Source organism: Budorcas taxicolor, chromosome 14 (genome assembly GCF_023091745.1).
Source record: "Budorcas taxicolor isolate Tak-1 chromosome 14, Takin1.1, whole genome shotgun sequence".
NCBI classification, from domain to species: domain Eukaryota; kingdom Metazoa; phylum Chordata; class Mammalia; order Artiodactyla; family Bovidae; genus Budorcas; species Budorcas taxicolor.
In genome coordinates, this window is record NC_068923.1 from 56,391,878 (window position 1) to 56,410,785 (window position 18,908).

Consider the following 18,908-nt stretch of genomic DNA (forward strand, 5'->3'; position numbering starts at 1 on the left):
TCCGACTCTCTGCGATCCCATGGACTGTAGCCTACGAGGCTCTTCAGTCCATGGAATTTTCCAGGCAAGAGTACTGGAGTGGGTTGCTATTTCCTTCTCCAGGGGATCTTCCCAACCCAGGGATCGAACCCGGGTCTCCTGCACTGTAAGCAGACGCTTTACTGTTCATAACAAATGCAAATATATTACAAAATATCACATAACCTTTATGTACAATTTGAGAGATAAAGCACAAGACTTTGTGGAACTTTCTGGAAACACCTCAGCGGGCTGCTCTAAGCCATATCCAGGACAATCCCGAGAGATGCACGCTGTCTCTTCTCTGCCACTAGAGAACTGGAGGGAAGGTTTGAAAAGCACTAGCATAGTCCGCAGAGTCCCATGAACATGTTTTTCTTTTCTTATTTGGTTAGAGAATCTTGGGGGTGGAAAAAAAATTACAGAACATGTGAACCCCCACTGTCATCTTACAAATGAGAAAGGAAGGGCCCCCAGAGGTGAAGGCGGTGCTCAGGTTCCCACCGCAGTGCTTCCTCCTCCCCCAGCCAATGCGGATGTGCCTGATGACGGCTTAGAGGATTTCAGTTGCTGAGAGAAGAGTCATAGGCGTATAGGGACCACAGAAGTACTCACGCTGCCTCTCATATATGCAGAGGAAATGCATGGGTTTTTTTCGCTCTGCATTTGATTTGATTTGGTCCCACTGGCTAGTTTGTGAGAAAACAATAACGAAATCTCTGTCTTGAGCTTTAACCCAATGCAATACACTTAGTTCCTTAGGTGATGCTCAGCCTCTGCCTTTATGCTTCTCCTTCCCCGATCCTCTCCAGAAGGCTAGGTGTTCCAGGCAGCCCCGTGACCTCACGGAGGTCGGGTGACTGGGTCTGAGGACTGAGCCAGCTGCAGACTGGCTCCTCTGAACTCCTCCGGGAATCTTTGGCTTGAGACATCCTGATTGTTCAGCTGGTGTCTGTCGCTAGCATCCTGCCGCTGATAAACTTGCGGTCTCTTCTTTGTCAGCCCATTCAGGGCAGGGGGCTCCTCCCCGCTGACTTGGCCTCCCTCGTGGCTTTCCTCAGTGATTGGCCCCTCTGAGTTTCTGCCCATCCTCCATCTGGCCCTCTGGCTCCCACAGTGCCTGGCCCCACCCTGTCTCTGCTGTAAGGCCACCGCACTCGCCCATGGCCGGCCCTGTGTGGGCGCCCTCACGCCCAACATCCAGGTCATGTAGAGGCCACGGGCAGCTCCAGGAGGTGCTGAAGACCCTCTCTCCATCTGGACACACTGCTCTATCAGTTCTGTTTCTCTGGAGAACCCTAACTAATACAGAGCAGCTTGCCAGGTTCCTCTGTCCATGGAATTCTCCAGGCAAGAATACTGGAATGGGTAACCATTCCCTTCTCCAGAAGATCCTCCTGACCCAGGGATCGAACCAGGTCTCCAGCCTTGCTGCCAGATTTTTTTACCATGTGAGCTGCTAGGGAAGCCCCACTACAGAAGCCTACTAAATTCTTACTTGATCTGTATAAGCAGAGCAGTTTTAGGTCAAGTAAACAAGTCTAACCTGAATCATAAAAACAGAGGGTCATAGCCCTTTAATCAGCTCTAAGACTTGAGCCAGTCCACAGACCCAGAATCCCTTGAATGAAGGAGAGGCCAGTCCTATTAAGAAAGGAGCCCGATAAGTCTGACAGAGGTTGCTGCCCTGGAGCGTCCCGTGCCAGTCAGCCATGGTCAACCCATTGCCATCAATGGCAAGCCCTTAGATGGTGTCTCCTTAGAGGTAAGGGACCTGGAAACCAAGAAGTGATTGCTCATCCAATCCTTAAAGCTATGTTAACAGACTGGAGTTGTTTGCAGACAAATTTCCAAAGACAGCAGAAAACTTTTGTGCTCTGAGTACTAGTTATAAAGGTTCCTGATTTCATAGAATAATTCCAGGATTTAGGTGTCAAGGTGGCAACTTCACATGCCATAATGGCACTGGTGGCAAGTCCATCTATGGGGAGAAATTTGATGATAAGAATTTTGTCCCGGACATATGAGTCCTGGCATCTTGTCCATGGCGAGATAAACGACTCCCAGGTTTTCATTCGCACTGCCAGGACTGAATGGTCGGATGACAAGCATGTGGTCTTTGACAAGGTGAAAGACAGCATGAATGTTGTGAAAGCCATGGAGTGCTTCAGCCCAGGAATGGTGAGACCAACAAGAAAATCACCACTGCAGACTGTGGACAAAGCTAATAAATTTCACTTGTGTTTTATCTTAACCACCAGACCACTCCTTCCGTAGCTCAGGAGAGCACACCTTCACCCCCATCTGCTTGGAATATCCTGTGGTCTTTGTGCTCCCACTGCAGTTCTTTGGGTTCCATATTTTCTTTGGGTTCCAGCTGGATTGCAAAGTTTATGATTATGAAATAAAAACTTAACAAAAAAAGAAAGCGAGGACTCCAGTACCCTGCTAAAAGGTGTACTGTTAATCTTTCTCCCAGTCTTCCCCAAAGGGACCTACATTTTTATCAGGGCTACTATGCATTTAGGAAAAGGAAGTGATCAGAACTTTTAGGATTTAGACACTGGCTCTAAACTGACACTAATTCCAAGAGATCCAAAATGTTGCTGTGGTCCACCAGTCAGAATATGAGCTTATGAAAGTCAGGTGATTGATGGAGTGTTTGGTCAGGTCTGTCTCACAGCAGGCCCAGTGAGTCCTGAACCTATCCTTGGTTATTTCCTGAGTTCTGGAATGCGTAACTGGAATAGATATACTTAGATGCTAGCAGAATTCTCACATTGGTTCCCTGATCTGTGAACTTTGATAGTGAGAAATGCCAAGTGGAAGCCACTAAGACTGCCTCTACCTAAGAAAATAGTAAGCTGAAAGCAGTGCCACATTATTAGAGAGACTGTAGAAATTAGTGCCGCCATCAAGGACTTGAAATATAAGAGGGCAGTAATTTCCACCACAATCCCATCTCCTTCACCTATTCGACACAGAAGATAAATAGGTCTTGGGCAGTACCAGGTGATCATCCTAAGCTCAGCCAGGTGATGACTCTGGTTGCAGCTGCTGTAAGAGATGTGGTTTCACTGCTTGTGCTAATTAACACATCCCCTGGTAGCTAGTGGCTTCTCTGGCAACTCAGATGGCAACTATTGATCTAGCAAATGCTTTTTCCTCCATTCCTATCCATAAGGCCCACCAAAAGCAATTTGCCTTCATCTGGCAAGGGATCAATATACCTTCACTGTCCCTCTTCAGAGACCTATCAACTCTCCTGCCCTAAGCCATAATCTAGTTCACAGGGCCCCCTCTTCCTCAAGATACACATTGGCTCATGGTAATGATGAAATTAAGCTGATGGGACCTAGTGAGCAAGAAGTAGCAACTACTTTAAGATTTGTGAGTAAGACATTTATGTGTCAGAGGGTAAGAAACAAATTAGACAAAAGTTCAAGGGCCTTCCACAGCAGTGAAATTCTTAAGGGTCTAGTGGTATAGCTGGTCGAGATACCTATTCTAAGGCAAAGGATAAGTGGTTGCATCTGATCCCTCCTACAACCAAAAAACAGGCACAATGTCTCAGGGGCTCTTTGGATTTTTGGAGGCAACAATATTCCCCTCATCTAAGTGTATTATTCCAGCCCACTTATCAAATGACCCCAAAACATCTTAGTTTTGAATGGGGCCCAGAACAAGAGATGCCCCTGCAAAAGACCCAGGCCACTGTGCCAGCTGCCTTGCCACTAAGACCACATGAACTGGCAGATCCAATGGTGTCCTATTGACATTTCAGGTAGGAGGCTCTTTGGGGCCCTACAGGTGAATGTTGGTGCAGTTCCTTAGGATTTTTGAGCAAATCCCTGCCATCCTCTGCAGATAACTACTCTCCCTTTGATGAACAGATCTCAGCCAGCCGTATTGGGCCTTCAGAGAGACTCAGTTCTTGACCCCGGGCCAAGCTACCAGGCAACCTGAGCTGCCCATTGTGAACTAAGGGTTATCTGACCCATTAAGCCATCAAGCTGGGCATGCACAGCAGCACTCCAACACCAAATGGAAGTGATGTATATGTGATAGGGCCAAGCAGTCCTGTACACAGTGAAACTGCCTTTCGAAGACTCAGTTATAGTACCAGCTAGGTGGCAGTAACTTGTAGGTGAGGTTCTCCAGAAGACTGTGTGGGCTCAGAATCAGCATCCAATATATTATCTGTCCCATAGCCAGGATGCAAGGGTCCAGGAATCAAGGGGTGGAAACAGGAGTCGCATCACTCATTCTTACCACTAATGACCCACTGGCCAAATGTTTGCTTCCTGTTCCCATGGCCTTAGGCTCAGATGGCCTGTAGATATTCATTCTAAAGGGAAGAATGCTTCCACCAGGGGATACAATGATGATTTTATTGAACTGGAAGTTAATACTGCCGCCCCCATCACTTTGGGCTTTTTGTGCCTCTGAACCAGGCAAAGAAGGGAGTCAGTGAGCTGGTTGGTGTGACTGATCCTGGCCACCAAGAAGAAAGGGGATTACTACTCTACAATGGAGGTGAGGAAGAGTATGTTTGGAATAGAGAAGATCCCCTGGGAATTCTCTTTGTGATTAAGGTCAATGAAAAACTACAACAGCCAAATCGAGGCAAGACTACCACTGGCCCAGAACCATCCAGAATGAAGGTTTGGGTCACTTCACCTTGCAAAGAACTACGACCAACTGAGGTGCTTGCTGAAGGTAAAAAGAATACAGAAGGAATAGTAGAAGAAGGTAAATACCAGGATGACCAAGTGACCAATTTCAAAAATGAGAACTGTAATTTTCATGAGTATTTGCTCCTTGTTTTGTTATGAATATGTACATATACCTTTGAGGTTTTCTTCTCTCTTTTATCCCATTATCTTGAAACATAAGATGTATTGACTTTATATCATAGTACTTAAGTAGTGTTAACTTTACTTTGTGGTATTTAAGTTACAGGATATCAAGAAGAATAAACATCACTTGAGGACTTCTGATGAGGAGGTTAGTGTGTAAGTAACAGCCCTTGATCACAGAAAGGGTGAGGGGGATGTCTCTTAAAATCACTCCATCATTTGAAATCTGGAGTAGAAGAAGTTGTCCAAGGAGTAGCTTGATAGACCCAGGGCCCACCTCTAAGGGCCTCTAGCAGAGTAGATATGCATCTGACACCCCAACACCAGCGTCTGTGACTTTACAGGCTGTGATTGATGTCTGAGACTCTCCCTTGGCCTCACACTAAAGGAGTCACTTTCCTTTGAGATGATGAAGGAGCTTCAATTATGAGCTTGTCTTCAGTAAACACATTAAGCTGAAGACTAGAGGCCTTTGCCCATTTCTCCCCTGAATTATATATACCCTAGAAACCTTGTATGACCTCAAGAGGGAGGAATTGAGAACCCTAAATCAATAACTGAAACTGGAGACATGTCCAACTGGGGCTAACCTTTGCCTATTTATATTCATTTAGTCATAAAAATAAATGTGACATTTCTTGAGTCTTAGGGTCATGGAGTAATTTGTATCTGTTACATTTATATGAAAAGTTTCACAAAGTCATAGAAATAAATCATAATCAGTTATACAGTTGATGGTTGACTTCATTGTTATTATTGAATCACTACACTTGCTCTGAATCTTTCTGAGCTAGGCTTAAGTTCTATGTCTAATGGCAGTGCTAGGAGTACAAGGACCAGGAAGACACTCAACCTTGATGATGGCTCAGTATACACTTGTAACTGCGGCAGCATTCCATAATTCTCACATGGAGGGGCTCTACCTTCTGATGTCCTTTTGTCTTCTCACTCCACTCCTTCTCCCTCTTTTTAAAAAAATTTACCCAACATTTATTGTTAGATTTCTGTGTACTGGATTTTGCAGGTAACAAGGAAATAGGAAATCCATGTTCTTGAGGACCTTATAGACCAGAGGCATACAAGAAAAAGAACTCAGAATGTGATTTGTCAGGATATCACAATGGGCCAGAAGAGAAACCTGTGGCTCAGCCTTTTGTCTCCATTTTTCAAAATGAGGAGAATAATATTTTCCAGCCAACAAAATCATGAAACAAATTGGATGAATGTTCCAAAAGCAGAAAGTAAGTTAGTGAGTCACATCACAGAACAACTATATCCCGATTAATACAAGACTGTTCCATGCTGGGAATCAGGCAGAATGATCTGGCAGTGACTCTTAAAAAACAAGTGTTGACATCATTGTCAATTTCAATTACCAGGGACTCAAGTTTCCACAGTGGTTAACAGGACTGTGCTCACAAACCTTTCATTGTGGAATTTAGGATCCTTGAACATCATTACAGGTGTGGTTTAAAAGAAGTCACCTGACAAATATATACAATGGAACATTACTCAGCTATTAAAAAGAATGGAATAATGCCATTTGCAGCAATATGAACGGACCTGCTGCTGCTGCTACGGCGCTTCAGTCATGTCCACCTCTGTGCGACCCCAGAGATGACAGCCCACCAGGCTCCCCCGTCCCTGGCATTCTCCAGGCAGGAATACTGGAGTGGATTGCTATTTCCTTCTCCAATGCATGAAAGTGAAAAGTGAAAGTGAAGTCGCTCAGTCATGTCCGACCCTCAGTGACCCCATGGACTGCAGCCTTCCAGGCTCCTCCGTCCATGGGATTTTCCAGGCAAGAGTACTGGAGTGAGGTGCCATTTCAGCCTACCTAGAGAGTATCAAATCGAGTGAAGTTAAGTCAGAGAAGGAGAGATATCATATGACATCCCTTATATGTAGAATGATACAAATGAGTCATTCTGAAATTATCAAATGAATGAATGAATACAAATAAATCAAAAAGAAAGGATACAAATGAACTTACAAAACAGAAAGAGACTCACAGACTTAGAGAATGAACTACCACAGGGGAAGGATGGGGTTAGGGATAGTTAGGGAGTTTGGAATGGACATAGACACACTGCTGTATTTACAATGGATAACCAGCAAGGACCTACTGTAACTCTGCTCGATGTTATGTGGCAGCCTGGATGGGAAGGGAGTTTGGGGGAGAATGGATACATGTATATGTATATTGGCTGAGTCCCTTTGCTTTTCACCTGAAACTATCACAACATTGTTAATCAACTATACCCCAATACAAAATAAAATTTTTCTTTTTTTTTTTAATAAAAGAAGTCACCTGTTAGCCCTCCCACAGTGTCACCATGCTGAGAATAGGAGGCTAGATTCAGATTCCTAACCTTACTCCTATGCCCCCACCTCCAGCCTTCTTCCAGGGCAAAGACCAAGGACCCACTCATCCTGATGGGGAGAAAGAGGAGATCTCCCATAATGCTCTTCCTTTGATTACAGGCGGGTATTTCTCATCCCAACTGTTATGTTTCCAAGAAACCTGAGAGGCCTACTGTCTGAAAGTTGTTACCCAAGGAATATGGACCTGTTTAACTGCAAAATCTCACATCTTTGACTTTTGCAACTCTTGCTTATTTAGTAATAAACAAGATTATTATTTAATCTTGGACTGAATGATTCTTATGAATGACTATTTCAATTATACAGCTAAACTCCCTGTACAGTCCATAGAAATTTTACATACAAAACAGAGAAACAGAGAGAGGAATACATCCTGAATGTTAATTTCCTAAAAGAAAAAGGAAAAAAAGGGAAATCAAGTAAAAAATTAATAAAATATTTTTATGCATATTTTCATTTTTATAGTGTGGCGCTAGTTTTTATAGCCCTCTTTCAATGTGCTTGTTTTAATGCCTTTTATTCAGCAAGTTCAATAATTAAATGCATCTTTAAAAAACCCAGATTTCTCTGAAATGTATACCTCATTGGCAAATGGATTTTGGACATATTATCTAGTATAAACTCTTTCATTTGAAAGATCAAAAATACTGTTAAAATAATGTTGAATTATTTGTTTGAATTAACCTGCATAATGAAGAACCATAGGCAAAAGAAAAAAGATGAGGCACAGTTTTCCAGCATCCAAATGCTTATTCTTGCTCAAAATTTCAGCTCACGGCATAGACCACAGTAGGTAATTGAGAGCAAAACATCCAACTGCTAAGCAGAAAACCTTGGAGGGGGATTTTCAAAATGCATCCTAAGTTGACTAAAGCCCAGAATGTCTTGAAACTTCAGAAGTGACAATAAAACCTAGGTCCTATTATAAATTATATATGGTGACTTCAGCTGAATCAAAATTATACAAAGCACCAACCTAGTAATTAAAAATGTTAAAAATTTTAAATTGCACAAATAACACGTCCAAGTGTGGCCGTTAGACTATAATAGCACTATGCCATCTTCATTTTTCCTTTTCCTCTTGAGTTGAGACCCATTAACAAATTGGATTGGGATATTCGTGGGTCTGTGCTTTCATCTGGATGAGATGTTGGGATTAACCCAGAAGTCAGTGCAGACACAAAACCAGGAGAGAGAGGACAAGCAGAAGTAGCAAAGGCACCGCTGCCAAATCCCGTCAATAAAGTCTGGGTGGTGGGCAGGTGATCGCTGAGTGCAGCCCCTCTCCCCCTCTGCAGGCTCCCTTCCCAGTGGACAGTCAGGCCAGCTGTCTAGGCGGCAGGACTAGCCCTCCTCTCCCAAGCCCAGACCTGTGGGAAAATCTTCATTGGCTAGTAATTGATTCCACCCTGCCAGCTCCATTACCCCAGGCTCCAGTCAAACTGGCAGCAAGCTGGGGAAGGCAGTCCACTGAAGGGGTGAGGGGGCGGGAGCAAAGGCCATCAGACCCCCCCTGCAATTAACACTAATCTGAAAATTGGCCTCTGACAGCAAAGCCCAGCACCTGACAGCTAATTACTTATGTCAGGCTGATGTGCACTTCACATGGAAAGGTTATTTATCAGAGACCGGACTGTGTTCCTCCTCCCCCACATTTTTTTCTGTTTGTCTTAGTTGCAAACAGTGGGGAATTGTTCCTGGTTGCTTAGATCCTGGAAACCCTGGAAGTGCTTATACTTCATTTAACTGACAGGCTCCTAAATATCCTTTCTAAGACCTGGCCCACGTGTGTTGTGCTGCCCACCTGGACTGGTGACCAGAGAAAGATGGAGATATCCCAGAGGGCGGGCCTCATCTCCTTTTATAAATGGAGCCAAAGTAGTGGAGACATGGGAAATCTAAATACTCAACATAGATGCAATGAGAAATCCAAGACGGGCAAACCAACTTTGTACATCTGATTTTCAAAAAGCCAGTCTGATGTATGGATACCAAGGGGGAAAAGGGTGGAGGTGAGAGTAATTGGGAGATTGGGATTGACTCATAAGCTCTATTGATACTATGTATTAATATAAAGTAGACAACTGATGGGAGCATAGTGAAGAGCACAGGAACTCTGGTTAATGTACTGCGGTGATCTGAATGGGAGGGAAATCCAAAAAGGAGGGGGCATAGGTATATGTATGGCTGACTCATTTTGCTATGCAGTAGAAGCTAACACAACATTTTAAAGCAACTATATACTTAAAAAAATTAATTAATAAAAGAAAAAAAAATGGAACAAACAGCCAGTCCACACAGAGAAGATGCATCAAGGGCTTATTCTACAAATGGAATCTAAAGCATGCTGTCTTAAGTTATTTAAAAATACTTTCTCTAATCTTCATATATCTATAGAGTAAGTGTCTAGGTGACCCACTCAGATATACTATCTTTAAGTTGGTGATTTGACCTGCCTTGCCAATAATAAAAGTGTTTAGCAGTGGGGAAGAGGAGTTTATATGAGACTTTCCCTTTCTACTTTGCCTTTTCAGTCAACAAATATTTTCTGAGCATATATTTAATATGCTAGTCATTGTGCTGTGTCCCGGGCACATGAGACACTTTTTTCCCTCTTAGGATGGGTTGGAGAGTGACACAGACAAGTAAGGAAATTATAATACAGTGTTCAGTTCAGTTCAGTCACTCAGTCATGTCCGACTATTTGCAACCCCATGAATCGCAGCATGCCAGGCCTCCCTGTCCATCACCAACTCCCGGAGTTCACTCAGACTCACGTCCATCGACTCAGTGATGCCATCCAGTCATCTCATCTTCTGTTGTCCCCTTCTTCTCCTGCCCCCAATCCCTCCCAGCATCAGAGTCTTTTCCAATGAGTCAACTCTTCGCATGAGGTGGCCAAAGTACTGGAGCTTCAGCTTCAGCATCATTCCTTCCAAAGAAATCCCAGGGCTGATCTCTTCAGAATGGACTGGTTGGATCTCCTTGCAGTCCAAGGGACTCTCAAGAGTCTTCTCCAACACCACAGTTCAAAAGCATCAATTCTTCGGCGCTCAGCCTTCTTCACAGTCCAACTCTCACTTCCATACATGACCACAGGAAAAACCATAGCCTTGACTAGACGGACCTTAGTCAGCAAAGTAATGTCTCTGCTTTTGAATATACTGTCTAGGTTGATCATAACTTTTCTTCCAAGGAGTAAGTGTCTTTCAATTTCATGGCTGCAATCACCATCTGCAGTGATTTTGGAGACCAAAAAAATAAAGTCTGACACTGTTTCCACTGTTTCCTCATCTATTTCCCATGAAATGATGGGACTGGATGCCATGATCTTCATTTTATGAATGTTGAGCTTTAGGCCAACTTTTTCACCCTCCACTTTCACTTTCATCAAGAGGCTTTTTAGTTCCTCTTCACTTTCTGCCATAAGGGTGGTGTCATCTGCATATCTGAGGTTATTGATATTTCTCCTGGCAGTCTTGATTCCAGCTTGTGTTTCTTCCAACCCAGCATTTCTCATGATGTACTCTGCATAGAAGTTAAATAAGCAGGGTGACAATATACAGCCTTGACGTACTCCTTTTCCTGTTTGGAACCAGTCTGTTGTTCCATGTCCAGTTCTAACTGCTGCTTCCTGACCTGCATACAGATTTCTCAAGAGGAAGGTCAGGTGGTCTGGTATTCCCATCTCTTTCAGAATTTTCCAGTTTATTGTGACCCACACAGTCAAAGGCTTTGGCATAGTCAATAAAGCAGAAATAGATGTTTTTCTGGAACTCTCTTGCTTTTTCCATGATCCAGTGGACGTTGGCAATTTGATCTCTGGTTCCTCTGCCTTTCCTAAAACCAGTTTGAACATCAGGAAGTTCACGGTTCACGTATTGCTGAAGCCTGACTTGCAGAATTTTGAGCATTACTTTATTAGCATGCGAGATGAGTGCAATTGTGCGGTAGTTTGAGCATTCTTTGGCATTTCCTTTCTTTGGAATTGGAATGAAAACCGACCTTTGTAGCATCATAAAATTTGATGATGGTGAAATACAAGATTTGGAAAGACTTAAACCAGAATCTGGGTTTCCTGGTTGCTCAGCAATAAAGAACGCGCCTGCAATGCCGGAGTTGCAGATTCGATCCCTGGTTCAAGAAGATCCCCTGGAAGAGGAAATGGCAACCTACTCAGGTATTGTTGCCTGAAAAATCGCATGAACAAAAAAGCCTGGCGGGGTACAGTCCATAGGGTCACAAAAGAGTCAGACATGACTTACAGACTAAACAACCGACAAAACCAGGATCTAAACTAAATTTATATGGTACATAAAATGGTCTCTAAGCTGAGATATGAATAAACAGGAGTCAGGCAGGCAAAGGAGGGAGTGTATAGCAGTGGAGGATAGAAAAGATAAAGGAAATATCACATACACAAAACCTGACATGAGAGAATTCAGCAGCGTTGGAGCCTAGAGAAGACATGACCCAGATGAGGCTGATATTTGAGGCTCGTGGTGAACTTGTCTGAAGGTTTTCCAAATAGAAATTATAAGGATTCTGGTTTAGCAGACATTTCATGATCCATCCTTGCTCTCCTCTCTCATCCAACTTGATCTGACTTCATGTATCCAAGTCCTGGACCAGGCCATGCCAGGAAAATCCAGTCCCTTCAGGTTATTGGGTAAGTATTAGAGCAAGAAGGGGCTTCCCAGGTGGTGCTAGTGCTAAAGTATCTGCCTAAAATACAGGAGATCTGGGTTCAATTCTTGGGTTGGAAAGATCCCCTGGAGGAGAAAATGGCAACCCACTCCAGTATTCTTGCCTGGTAAATCCCATGGACAGAGGAGCATGGCAGGCTATAGTCCATGGGGTCACAAAGAGCTGGACATGACTGAGCAAGCCTAAGCATGAGAGAGCAAGAATCAGGGGACCTGGGAGAATAGATAACTACAATTTTTTGCTCATCAGCTACTTATCTTACCAGTGGGCTTCCCTCTCCCTCATCACATGTGAGTCTGGGTTTTCATAAGCGTTAATTTATTTATCTAACAAATGATAACTGCATCTCTATGCCAGTGATGGGGGGCACCAAGGATACCAAAGTGAACAAGGCAGGCATGGCCTCTGTCTTTGAAAAGCTAGTATATATTCTAAGGAGTAGACAGATATGAAACAGTTAAATAAATCATCAAAAATGTCCTGTGTGGTCAGTGCATTAAAAAATTAAGAAATACATTATTGGGACTTCCCTGGTGGTCCATTGGCTAAGATTCTACCCCACTCCCAATGCCCCCAGAGCAGGAGGCACAGGCTCAATCCCTGCTTGGGGAACTAGATCCCACCTGCCACAGCTAAAAGTATGCATGCTGAAACTAAACATCCTAATGCCACAACTAAAACCTAGTGCAACCAAATACACACACACACACACACACACACACACGTATATATATTTTAAAGCACATTATCTAAAATCACCATCTGTATGAAACTGTTTTGAAAGCTGTACATAATAACTAAAATGAAAGAGATTGTCATTAAGATATCCCCAATATGAAGTCAAAGGCTTCTCTGGTGTTTCAGTGGTAAAGAATCCACCTGCCAATGCAGGAGACGTGAGTTTGATCCCTGGGTTGGGAAGATCCCCTGGAGAAAGGCATGGCAACCCCCACCAGTATTCTTGCCTGGTAAATCTCATGGACAGAGGAGACTGCCGGGCTTCAGTCTAAGGGGTTGCAAAAGAGTTGGACATGACTTAGTGACTAAACAACAGCAACAACACTGTGAAGTCATAGATGAAAAGACAGAGGAAAGAAGGGTGTATGCATTGAGATCTTGGCATGTGTCTGATACTGGGCTATCACCACACTGTGCGCTATGTGTACTGTTTCACTGGTTTCTCATAACAAGAACGCGTGCGTGCATGCTAAGTCATGTCAGTCATGTCTGACCCCTTGCAACACTATGGACAGTAACCCTCCAGGCTCCTCTGTCCATGCAAGAATACTGGAGTGGGTTGCCTTGCCCCTCTCCAGGGGATCTTCCCGACCAGGGATTGAACCTGCAGCTCCTGCAGCTCCTGCAGCTCCTGCAGCTCCTGCATTGCAGGTGGATTCTTTACCATTGAGCCACCTGGGAAGCCCCCATAACAAGCCTATGAGAGTGTTACTATTTCCCCGATTTCGCCAGTGAAGTTACCGAGATGCTGAGTTAAAGACTTACTCAAGGCCATCCAGTTAGTAAAGGAGGGAATGGTGAAGTTTGGGCCCCCATCCTGACCCACCAAGAATGCAACCTTGTCAGCACCTCGGCAGATTTCATTCTTTAGGACCAAAGAACTTGCTCCACCAAGACTAGGATCACATTAAGCAGCCAGAACCAAACTGACTGGAACATTCTGCATCTCCTGGAGACCACCTTTTCCCTTAGTTGAAGTGTCAGCTTGTATCATCCTGAGAGATTGTTTATACCTTCTTAGGCATGAGACCTTTTTCATAGATGTTGCATGCATGCTTGTGTGCTTAGTAGCTCAGTCACGTCCACCTCTTTGCAACCCATGGACTGTAGCCTGCCAGGCTCCTCTGTCCATGGGATTATCCAGGCAAGAATACTGGAGTGGGTTGTCGTGCCCTCCTCCAGGGGATCTTCCCGACCAAATTCATGTCTCCTACATTGGATTCTTTACCACTGATCGACCTGGGAACACAAATGTAATTTCTATCCCGATCTTTCTACCACTCAGCCCTTTAAGAAGGGTGCTCCTGACTGTAGAAAAACTCATCAAGTGTGTGCTTTTGAAAGGTAGAAAAATAGAAATCAAAAGCAGAAAGGTGGGGCTATTCATTGTTTCTGAAAACGGGAAAGCAGAGGACTGGACCTAAAAAAAAAAAAGACATTGTGAACAGATATAACACCAAACAAGCGTTTGTCATACCCCCTCAGTAGAGTTCAGACTGGCCCCCCATGGCAGAATTATTACTGTACAGCCGTTACGCCGGGTTAATATTTAGGGAGCATTGCAGTTTTCACAGTCACAACCAAAACAACTCTGCTTTAAATGAGTAATGAACAGAGCAGCACCAGTCCAGCTCAAACACAAAAACCTGGTGAAAGGGAGCAACCTCACACTCTGCCTTATGCCCCCGAGCCCCCTGGTCTGGAGTTTTCTCAGGACACAGAGTCCACAGCTCCAACCCGAGTGACCCCTGAGCTGGAGCTCTTGTCAAGACAATGTCAGCAGCAGCTTCTGGAAACCACAGACACTGTGATCTCTGTCCCTAACAGGTCGTTATGTTTGGGCTTCCTAATCACCCGCTTGGAGGACAGAAAGAAAACACTAGCCAGAGTGACCAGGCTGTGGTCTGCCCTTGGCCCCTGCTCCTGCTTGGAGCCCACCCCCCCTCCCCGCCCACACACACCCCGGCACCATGCAGGCTGTTTTTTAGGCACTGCAATGCAAACAGTCAGTCTCTTGGCCCCAAGAGAGGTCTCTGTTTCACAGCTCCTGCTCTCTTGTAGGAAATCCAAGCCTCTGACACATTCATATCCACTTGGGTTTCCTAATGCTTCTTTGGTCAGTGTTGAAGATGCTTATGGGCTTCCCAGGTGGCGCTGGAGTGGTAAAGGACCCTCCAGCCAATGCAGGAGACTTAAGAGACTCAGGTTGGATCCTTGGCTTGGGGAAATCCGCTGGAGAAGAAAGTGGCAACCCACTACAGTATGTTTGCCTGGAGAATCCCATAGACAGTGGAGCCTGGCAGGCTATGGTGCTTAGGGTCTCAAAGAGTCGGACACAACTGACACAACTTAGCAAGCAAGTGAAGATGCTTAAGTCTTATTGCAGTCCTATTTTGCCCTAATCTATCTTTTAAAATATTTTTACGGTTTTCAGTCAAACAAAACAGAAACCAAAACACCTCTGTTACCAAGAGTGAGCATGATTTTTTTTTTTAAGCTTTGGTTTGATTTTATGAAATGATCCCATGCTGATATGCTTATAAATGGTGAGACAGTATGGTTTCCAATTAAAGAGCCTATAGCAACTGTGTGTTTTGGTCTTCTCAGAAGTGCTTGTTTTTTGTAAGATATAGTGCCTGACTGTAGCTTTGCTCTAAGCATGGCATTGCTTGCAAGCCAGCCCATGGAAGGGCCAAGGATGAGAATGCCAACAGGCCCCCCTGGCTCCCTACTGCCACCACCAATTTCCATCCCCTCCTGCTTACCACTGACCACATATCACAAAACCATATGTATACCCAGGACCCCAAAATATTTCTGCATGAGGGGTTCCCCATACGGCCCTCCGGATTGCTGGAAATGGGCCATCACTCTCAAAGCTTCCGAAGTCCATAGACAACATCAGGGTGTGCCTCCAAGCCGAGTGACACCTGCTCTCTGCCTGTCTGGATGGGTGGAAGCCTGCTGTGAGATCGCTGGCATTGTGGAAGACCCCCGGAGAACTCCCTTAACCAAATGCTGGGCAGGTGGGCACCAAGGCTGCTGCTCCAGGGGCTGACTTGGAACAGTACATTCAAAATCGTCATCATCCAAAAAAAAAAGAGTATTTTGGCAGCCTCAAATATGAACTCTCATCAAGTTTAAAAGAGAATTTTTATAGAGACAGGCTTACTTCAATTCTCATTTGGCCATACTCTGATCTCTTTGGGGTCTATTTGGCACTCACTGACAACATGTATATTGTTTCCCCTGGAATGGCCTTTTTTAATCTAGACAAATTGCATCGGGAGGCTTATTTAAAGATCCACATTTTCTTAACCGTGATGATGGTCTTAAATATTAATAATAACTACAGCTTTGGCTTACATGGTGCCTCTTCCAACAAAGAGAGATGCCCTCCTTTCATAATCAGTATCTGGCACTAACTGATATGCAAATGCCCCTCCCACCCCCGAGAGCACAGCGCTGTATGCTGCACAGCTGTGAGTCATCAGACATTAATGTGGACTTAATTTGAACTGGTGCTGGAGGTAGTGGGCACAACTCAAATTAGACATGTGGTGGGCGTTTAACCACAATATTACCAATTCCCATTCTGACATCTGACAGTCCTTAATAATTAACTGCATGTAAATGGTCAAACCTTCCCTCCCTGTTGGACTGGTCTCTAACTCTACCAGTCTCTGCACCGTAATTGCAAGTCCGGGCTGTCAACTGCTCTAGTGGCAAATCATAGGGAAAAGATCAGACATCTTCAGAAGTCCTGTGTTCTTCGCTCTAGCTGCCTTTTAATTGGACTGGAAGGCCTTCCCAGCAGCTCCCATATGCTGCCTTCTTAGAAAGACAGAATATTTTCTCTGGATAAGAGGGAAATTGACTGTGCTTTGAGGCTTAACTGGAGGCTCTGGGGAAACACACTTTTGTGGTGGACTTTCCAGGGTTATGCTATAATGCGCCAAGGCAGGTATATTGTCCCAAAGCCACAAATTACTCCTTTCCTGACTCCTCATCCTTGTGTGATTTTTCTTCCTTCTCCCTATACTATAAAATGTCTTATTTGAATTTAAGCCATGGATTGATAGGCTGGTTCCTTGGTGAATAAAGATTGGAGCTCTCTGCAAGTCCAAGGAAAATGTCACACAACAGAGGTGATCAAACTCAGAGCTCTAAATCCATCATCTCTTAAAAAAATCATGTCACATTTGAACTCAGAAATTCATGAGTGACACATTCTACAGCCTCTACTTGGCCAAGCTAAGGTCCTGCTGCTGCTGCTGCTGCTAAAAGTCGCTTCATTTGTGTCCGACTCTGTGCCACCCCATAGACGGCAGCCTACCAGGCTCCCCAGTCCCTGGGATTCTCCGGGCGAGAACACTGGAGTGGGTTGCCATTTCCTTCTCCAATGCATGAAAGTGAAAAGTGAAAGTGAAGTCACTCAGTTGTGTCCAAACTTCACTACCCCATGGACTGCAGCCTACCAGGCTCCTCCACCCATGGGATTTTCCAGGCCAGAGTACTAGAGTGGGTAAGCTAAGGTCCTAGAGCTGCTTTTATCTTTGTTAGACAAAAAAAGACACAACTGATATTCAGGAGAGTGTGAACATCCACAAAAAGACCATTATACCTACTAAAAGGAAACCTTGATTGATCATGGGGACATACAGGACATACAGGAACTAATGACACAATGACATTTATAATTGGATTATATATAATGTGGATAGAAACAGAAATGACTTTTACTTTTGCATTTTATGGATGAAAAAAGAATTTACTAACTAAATGAATGATATAAAACTGATTATAGAATCTGTAGAACAAGTAAAAGCATAATATTTTTAGTGCTGTGATTTTCTTTGATATACTATTTAAGTATAACTGGCATGCCTATTATGAAGTTTGTTCTCTTTTTAGCAAAATGGATTCCCCTAAGAATTTGTCATAAGTAATATTTTTTATTACTTTAGTTGGATACTCTTCAAAGCATTAGATTTACTTCATGGTGGCTCAGATGGTAAAGAATCTGACTGCAATGCAAGAGACCCTGGTTCAATCTCAGGGTTGGGAAAATCCCCTGGAGAAGTGAATGACAACCCACTCCAGTAGTCTTGCCTAGAGAATTCCATGGACCGAGGAACCTGGTGGGCTACAGCCCATGGGGTCACAAACAACCAGACATGACTGAAGTGATTAACACTTTCACACTTCAAAGCATTAGATTTACACTTTTTTTTTAAGATTTTACAATTGAGACTAAATTTGTGTGTGAGGCTGCAAACTGTAAGGTTTTATGGTAGAGGCTGAGGATGTATCACTCCAGTTGCTGGGAAGTACAGTAACAAGCCTGGTATTATGTGTTAAGTAGTAAATAAGTGAACAATTATGGTGGCTGTCAAGCTCAGACTGTTTCTAATCCTGTACTAGCCCCTCAGGCTGAATAAGCATACTGGAAGTATCAGCCCAATTATAATCTAATGGAATAAAAATGAACTAAGGGGAACAGAAGCAAAGAAACAAAAAAACTTTAAAAAGAGAGAGTGGGAGAATTAAAGAAAGAAACGTTCTTTTAAAATCTTCGTGTGTATTTGTACACAGAATGCATGAAAGCAAACAGATGTAAGGGTTCTTGGAACTTAAACTATGGCTGTGTCCTGGTCATTTCTCTGCCGCAGAAAAAGAATAAGCTCTTTTGAAAGCCCCAGTCTGAAAGAAGGGCTAACATCAAACAGCCCCAGAATAACCAGGAGACTAAAGCCTGAAGCTATTCAACTTCCTGCCTTGTAACTGACTAAGCTACTTAGAGCTGGAAGAAAATGAGGGGCACTATTGCACCAGAAAAGCTTTCCAGAACAGAAGCAGCACCACAGTCTGCTGGAAGGAGCCAGAACCAGGACTAAGAAGACTTAGGCCACCACCCACCTAGCTCTGCCCCATGCAACTCGGGCAGGTCCATACTTGTCCCTTCTCTGGAGGTGAATTGCTGGCCATCCTCCACATGGCCACCCTGCTCAGCACACCTGGGACCAGACTCAGACGCAGTGACAAGCACAGGAAAGGCTTCCTGCCAGAGAAGGAAATCAGTTTCACACCCAGGGCTTCTGGCAGCCAGCGCCCCCTCACTGTTCTCCTGACCTGCGTGGCCAGGGGCACCTCTGCATTTGCGTGTTCGCTGAATCATCACTGTTCCCCAGGCTCTGTTTT

At 44.1% G+C, this 18,908-nt stretch overlaps 1 protein-coding gene across 1 annotated transcript in view; it reads left to right on the forward strand.

Moving 5' to 3' along the window:
* Positions 1-1,977: 1,977 nt before the first annotated feature.
* The window catches only part of LOC128059191 (uncharacterized), a 50,423-nt gene continuing 33,492 nt past the window's right edge, over positions 1,978-18,908 (forward strand). Inside the window, 15 exon segments of the mRNA XM_052651577.1 lie at positions 1,978-2,199; positions 2,448-2,518; positions 2,520-2,723; positions 2,725-2,813; positions 2,816-2,992; positions 2,995-3,125; positions 3,128-3,236; positions 3,239-3,402; positions 3,404-3,504; positions 3,506-3,923; positions 3,926-4,087; positions 4,133-4,160; positions 4,163-4,214; positions 4,216-4,435; positions 4,437-4,790. Coding sequence (XP_052507537.1) covers positions 1,978-2,199; positions 2,448-2,518; positions 2,520-2,723; positions 2,725-2,813; positions 2,816-2,992; positions 2,995-3,125; positions 3,128-3,236; positions 3,239-3,402; positions 3,404-3,504; positions 3,506-3,923; positions 3,926-4,087; positions 4,133-4,160; positions 4,163-4,214; positions 4,216-4,435; positions 4,437-4,790 — 2,502 coding nt within the window.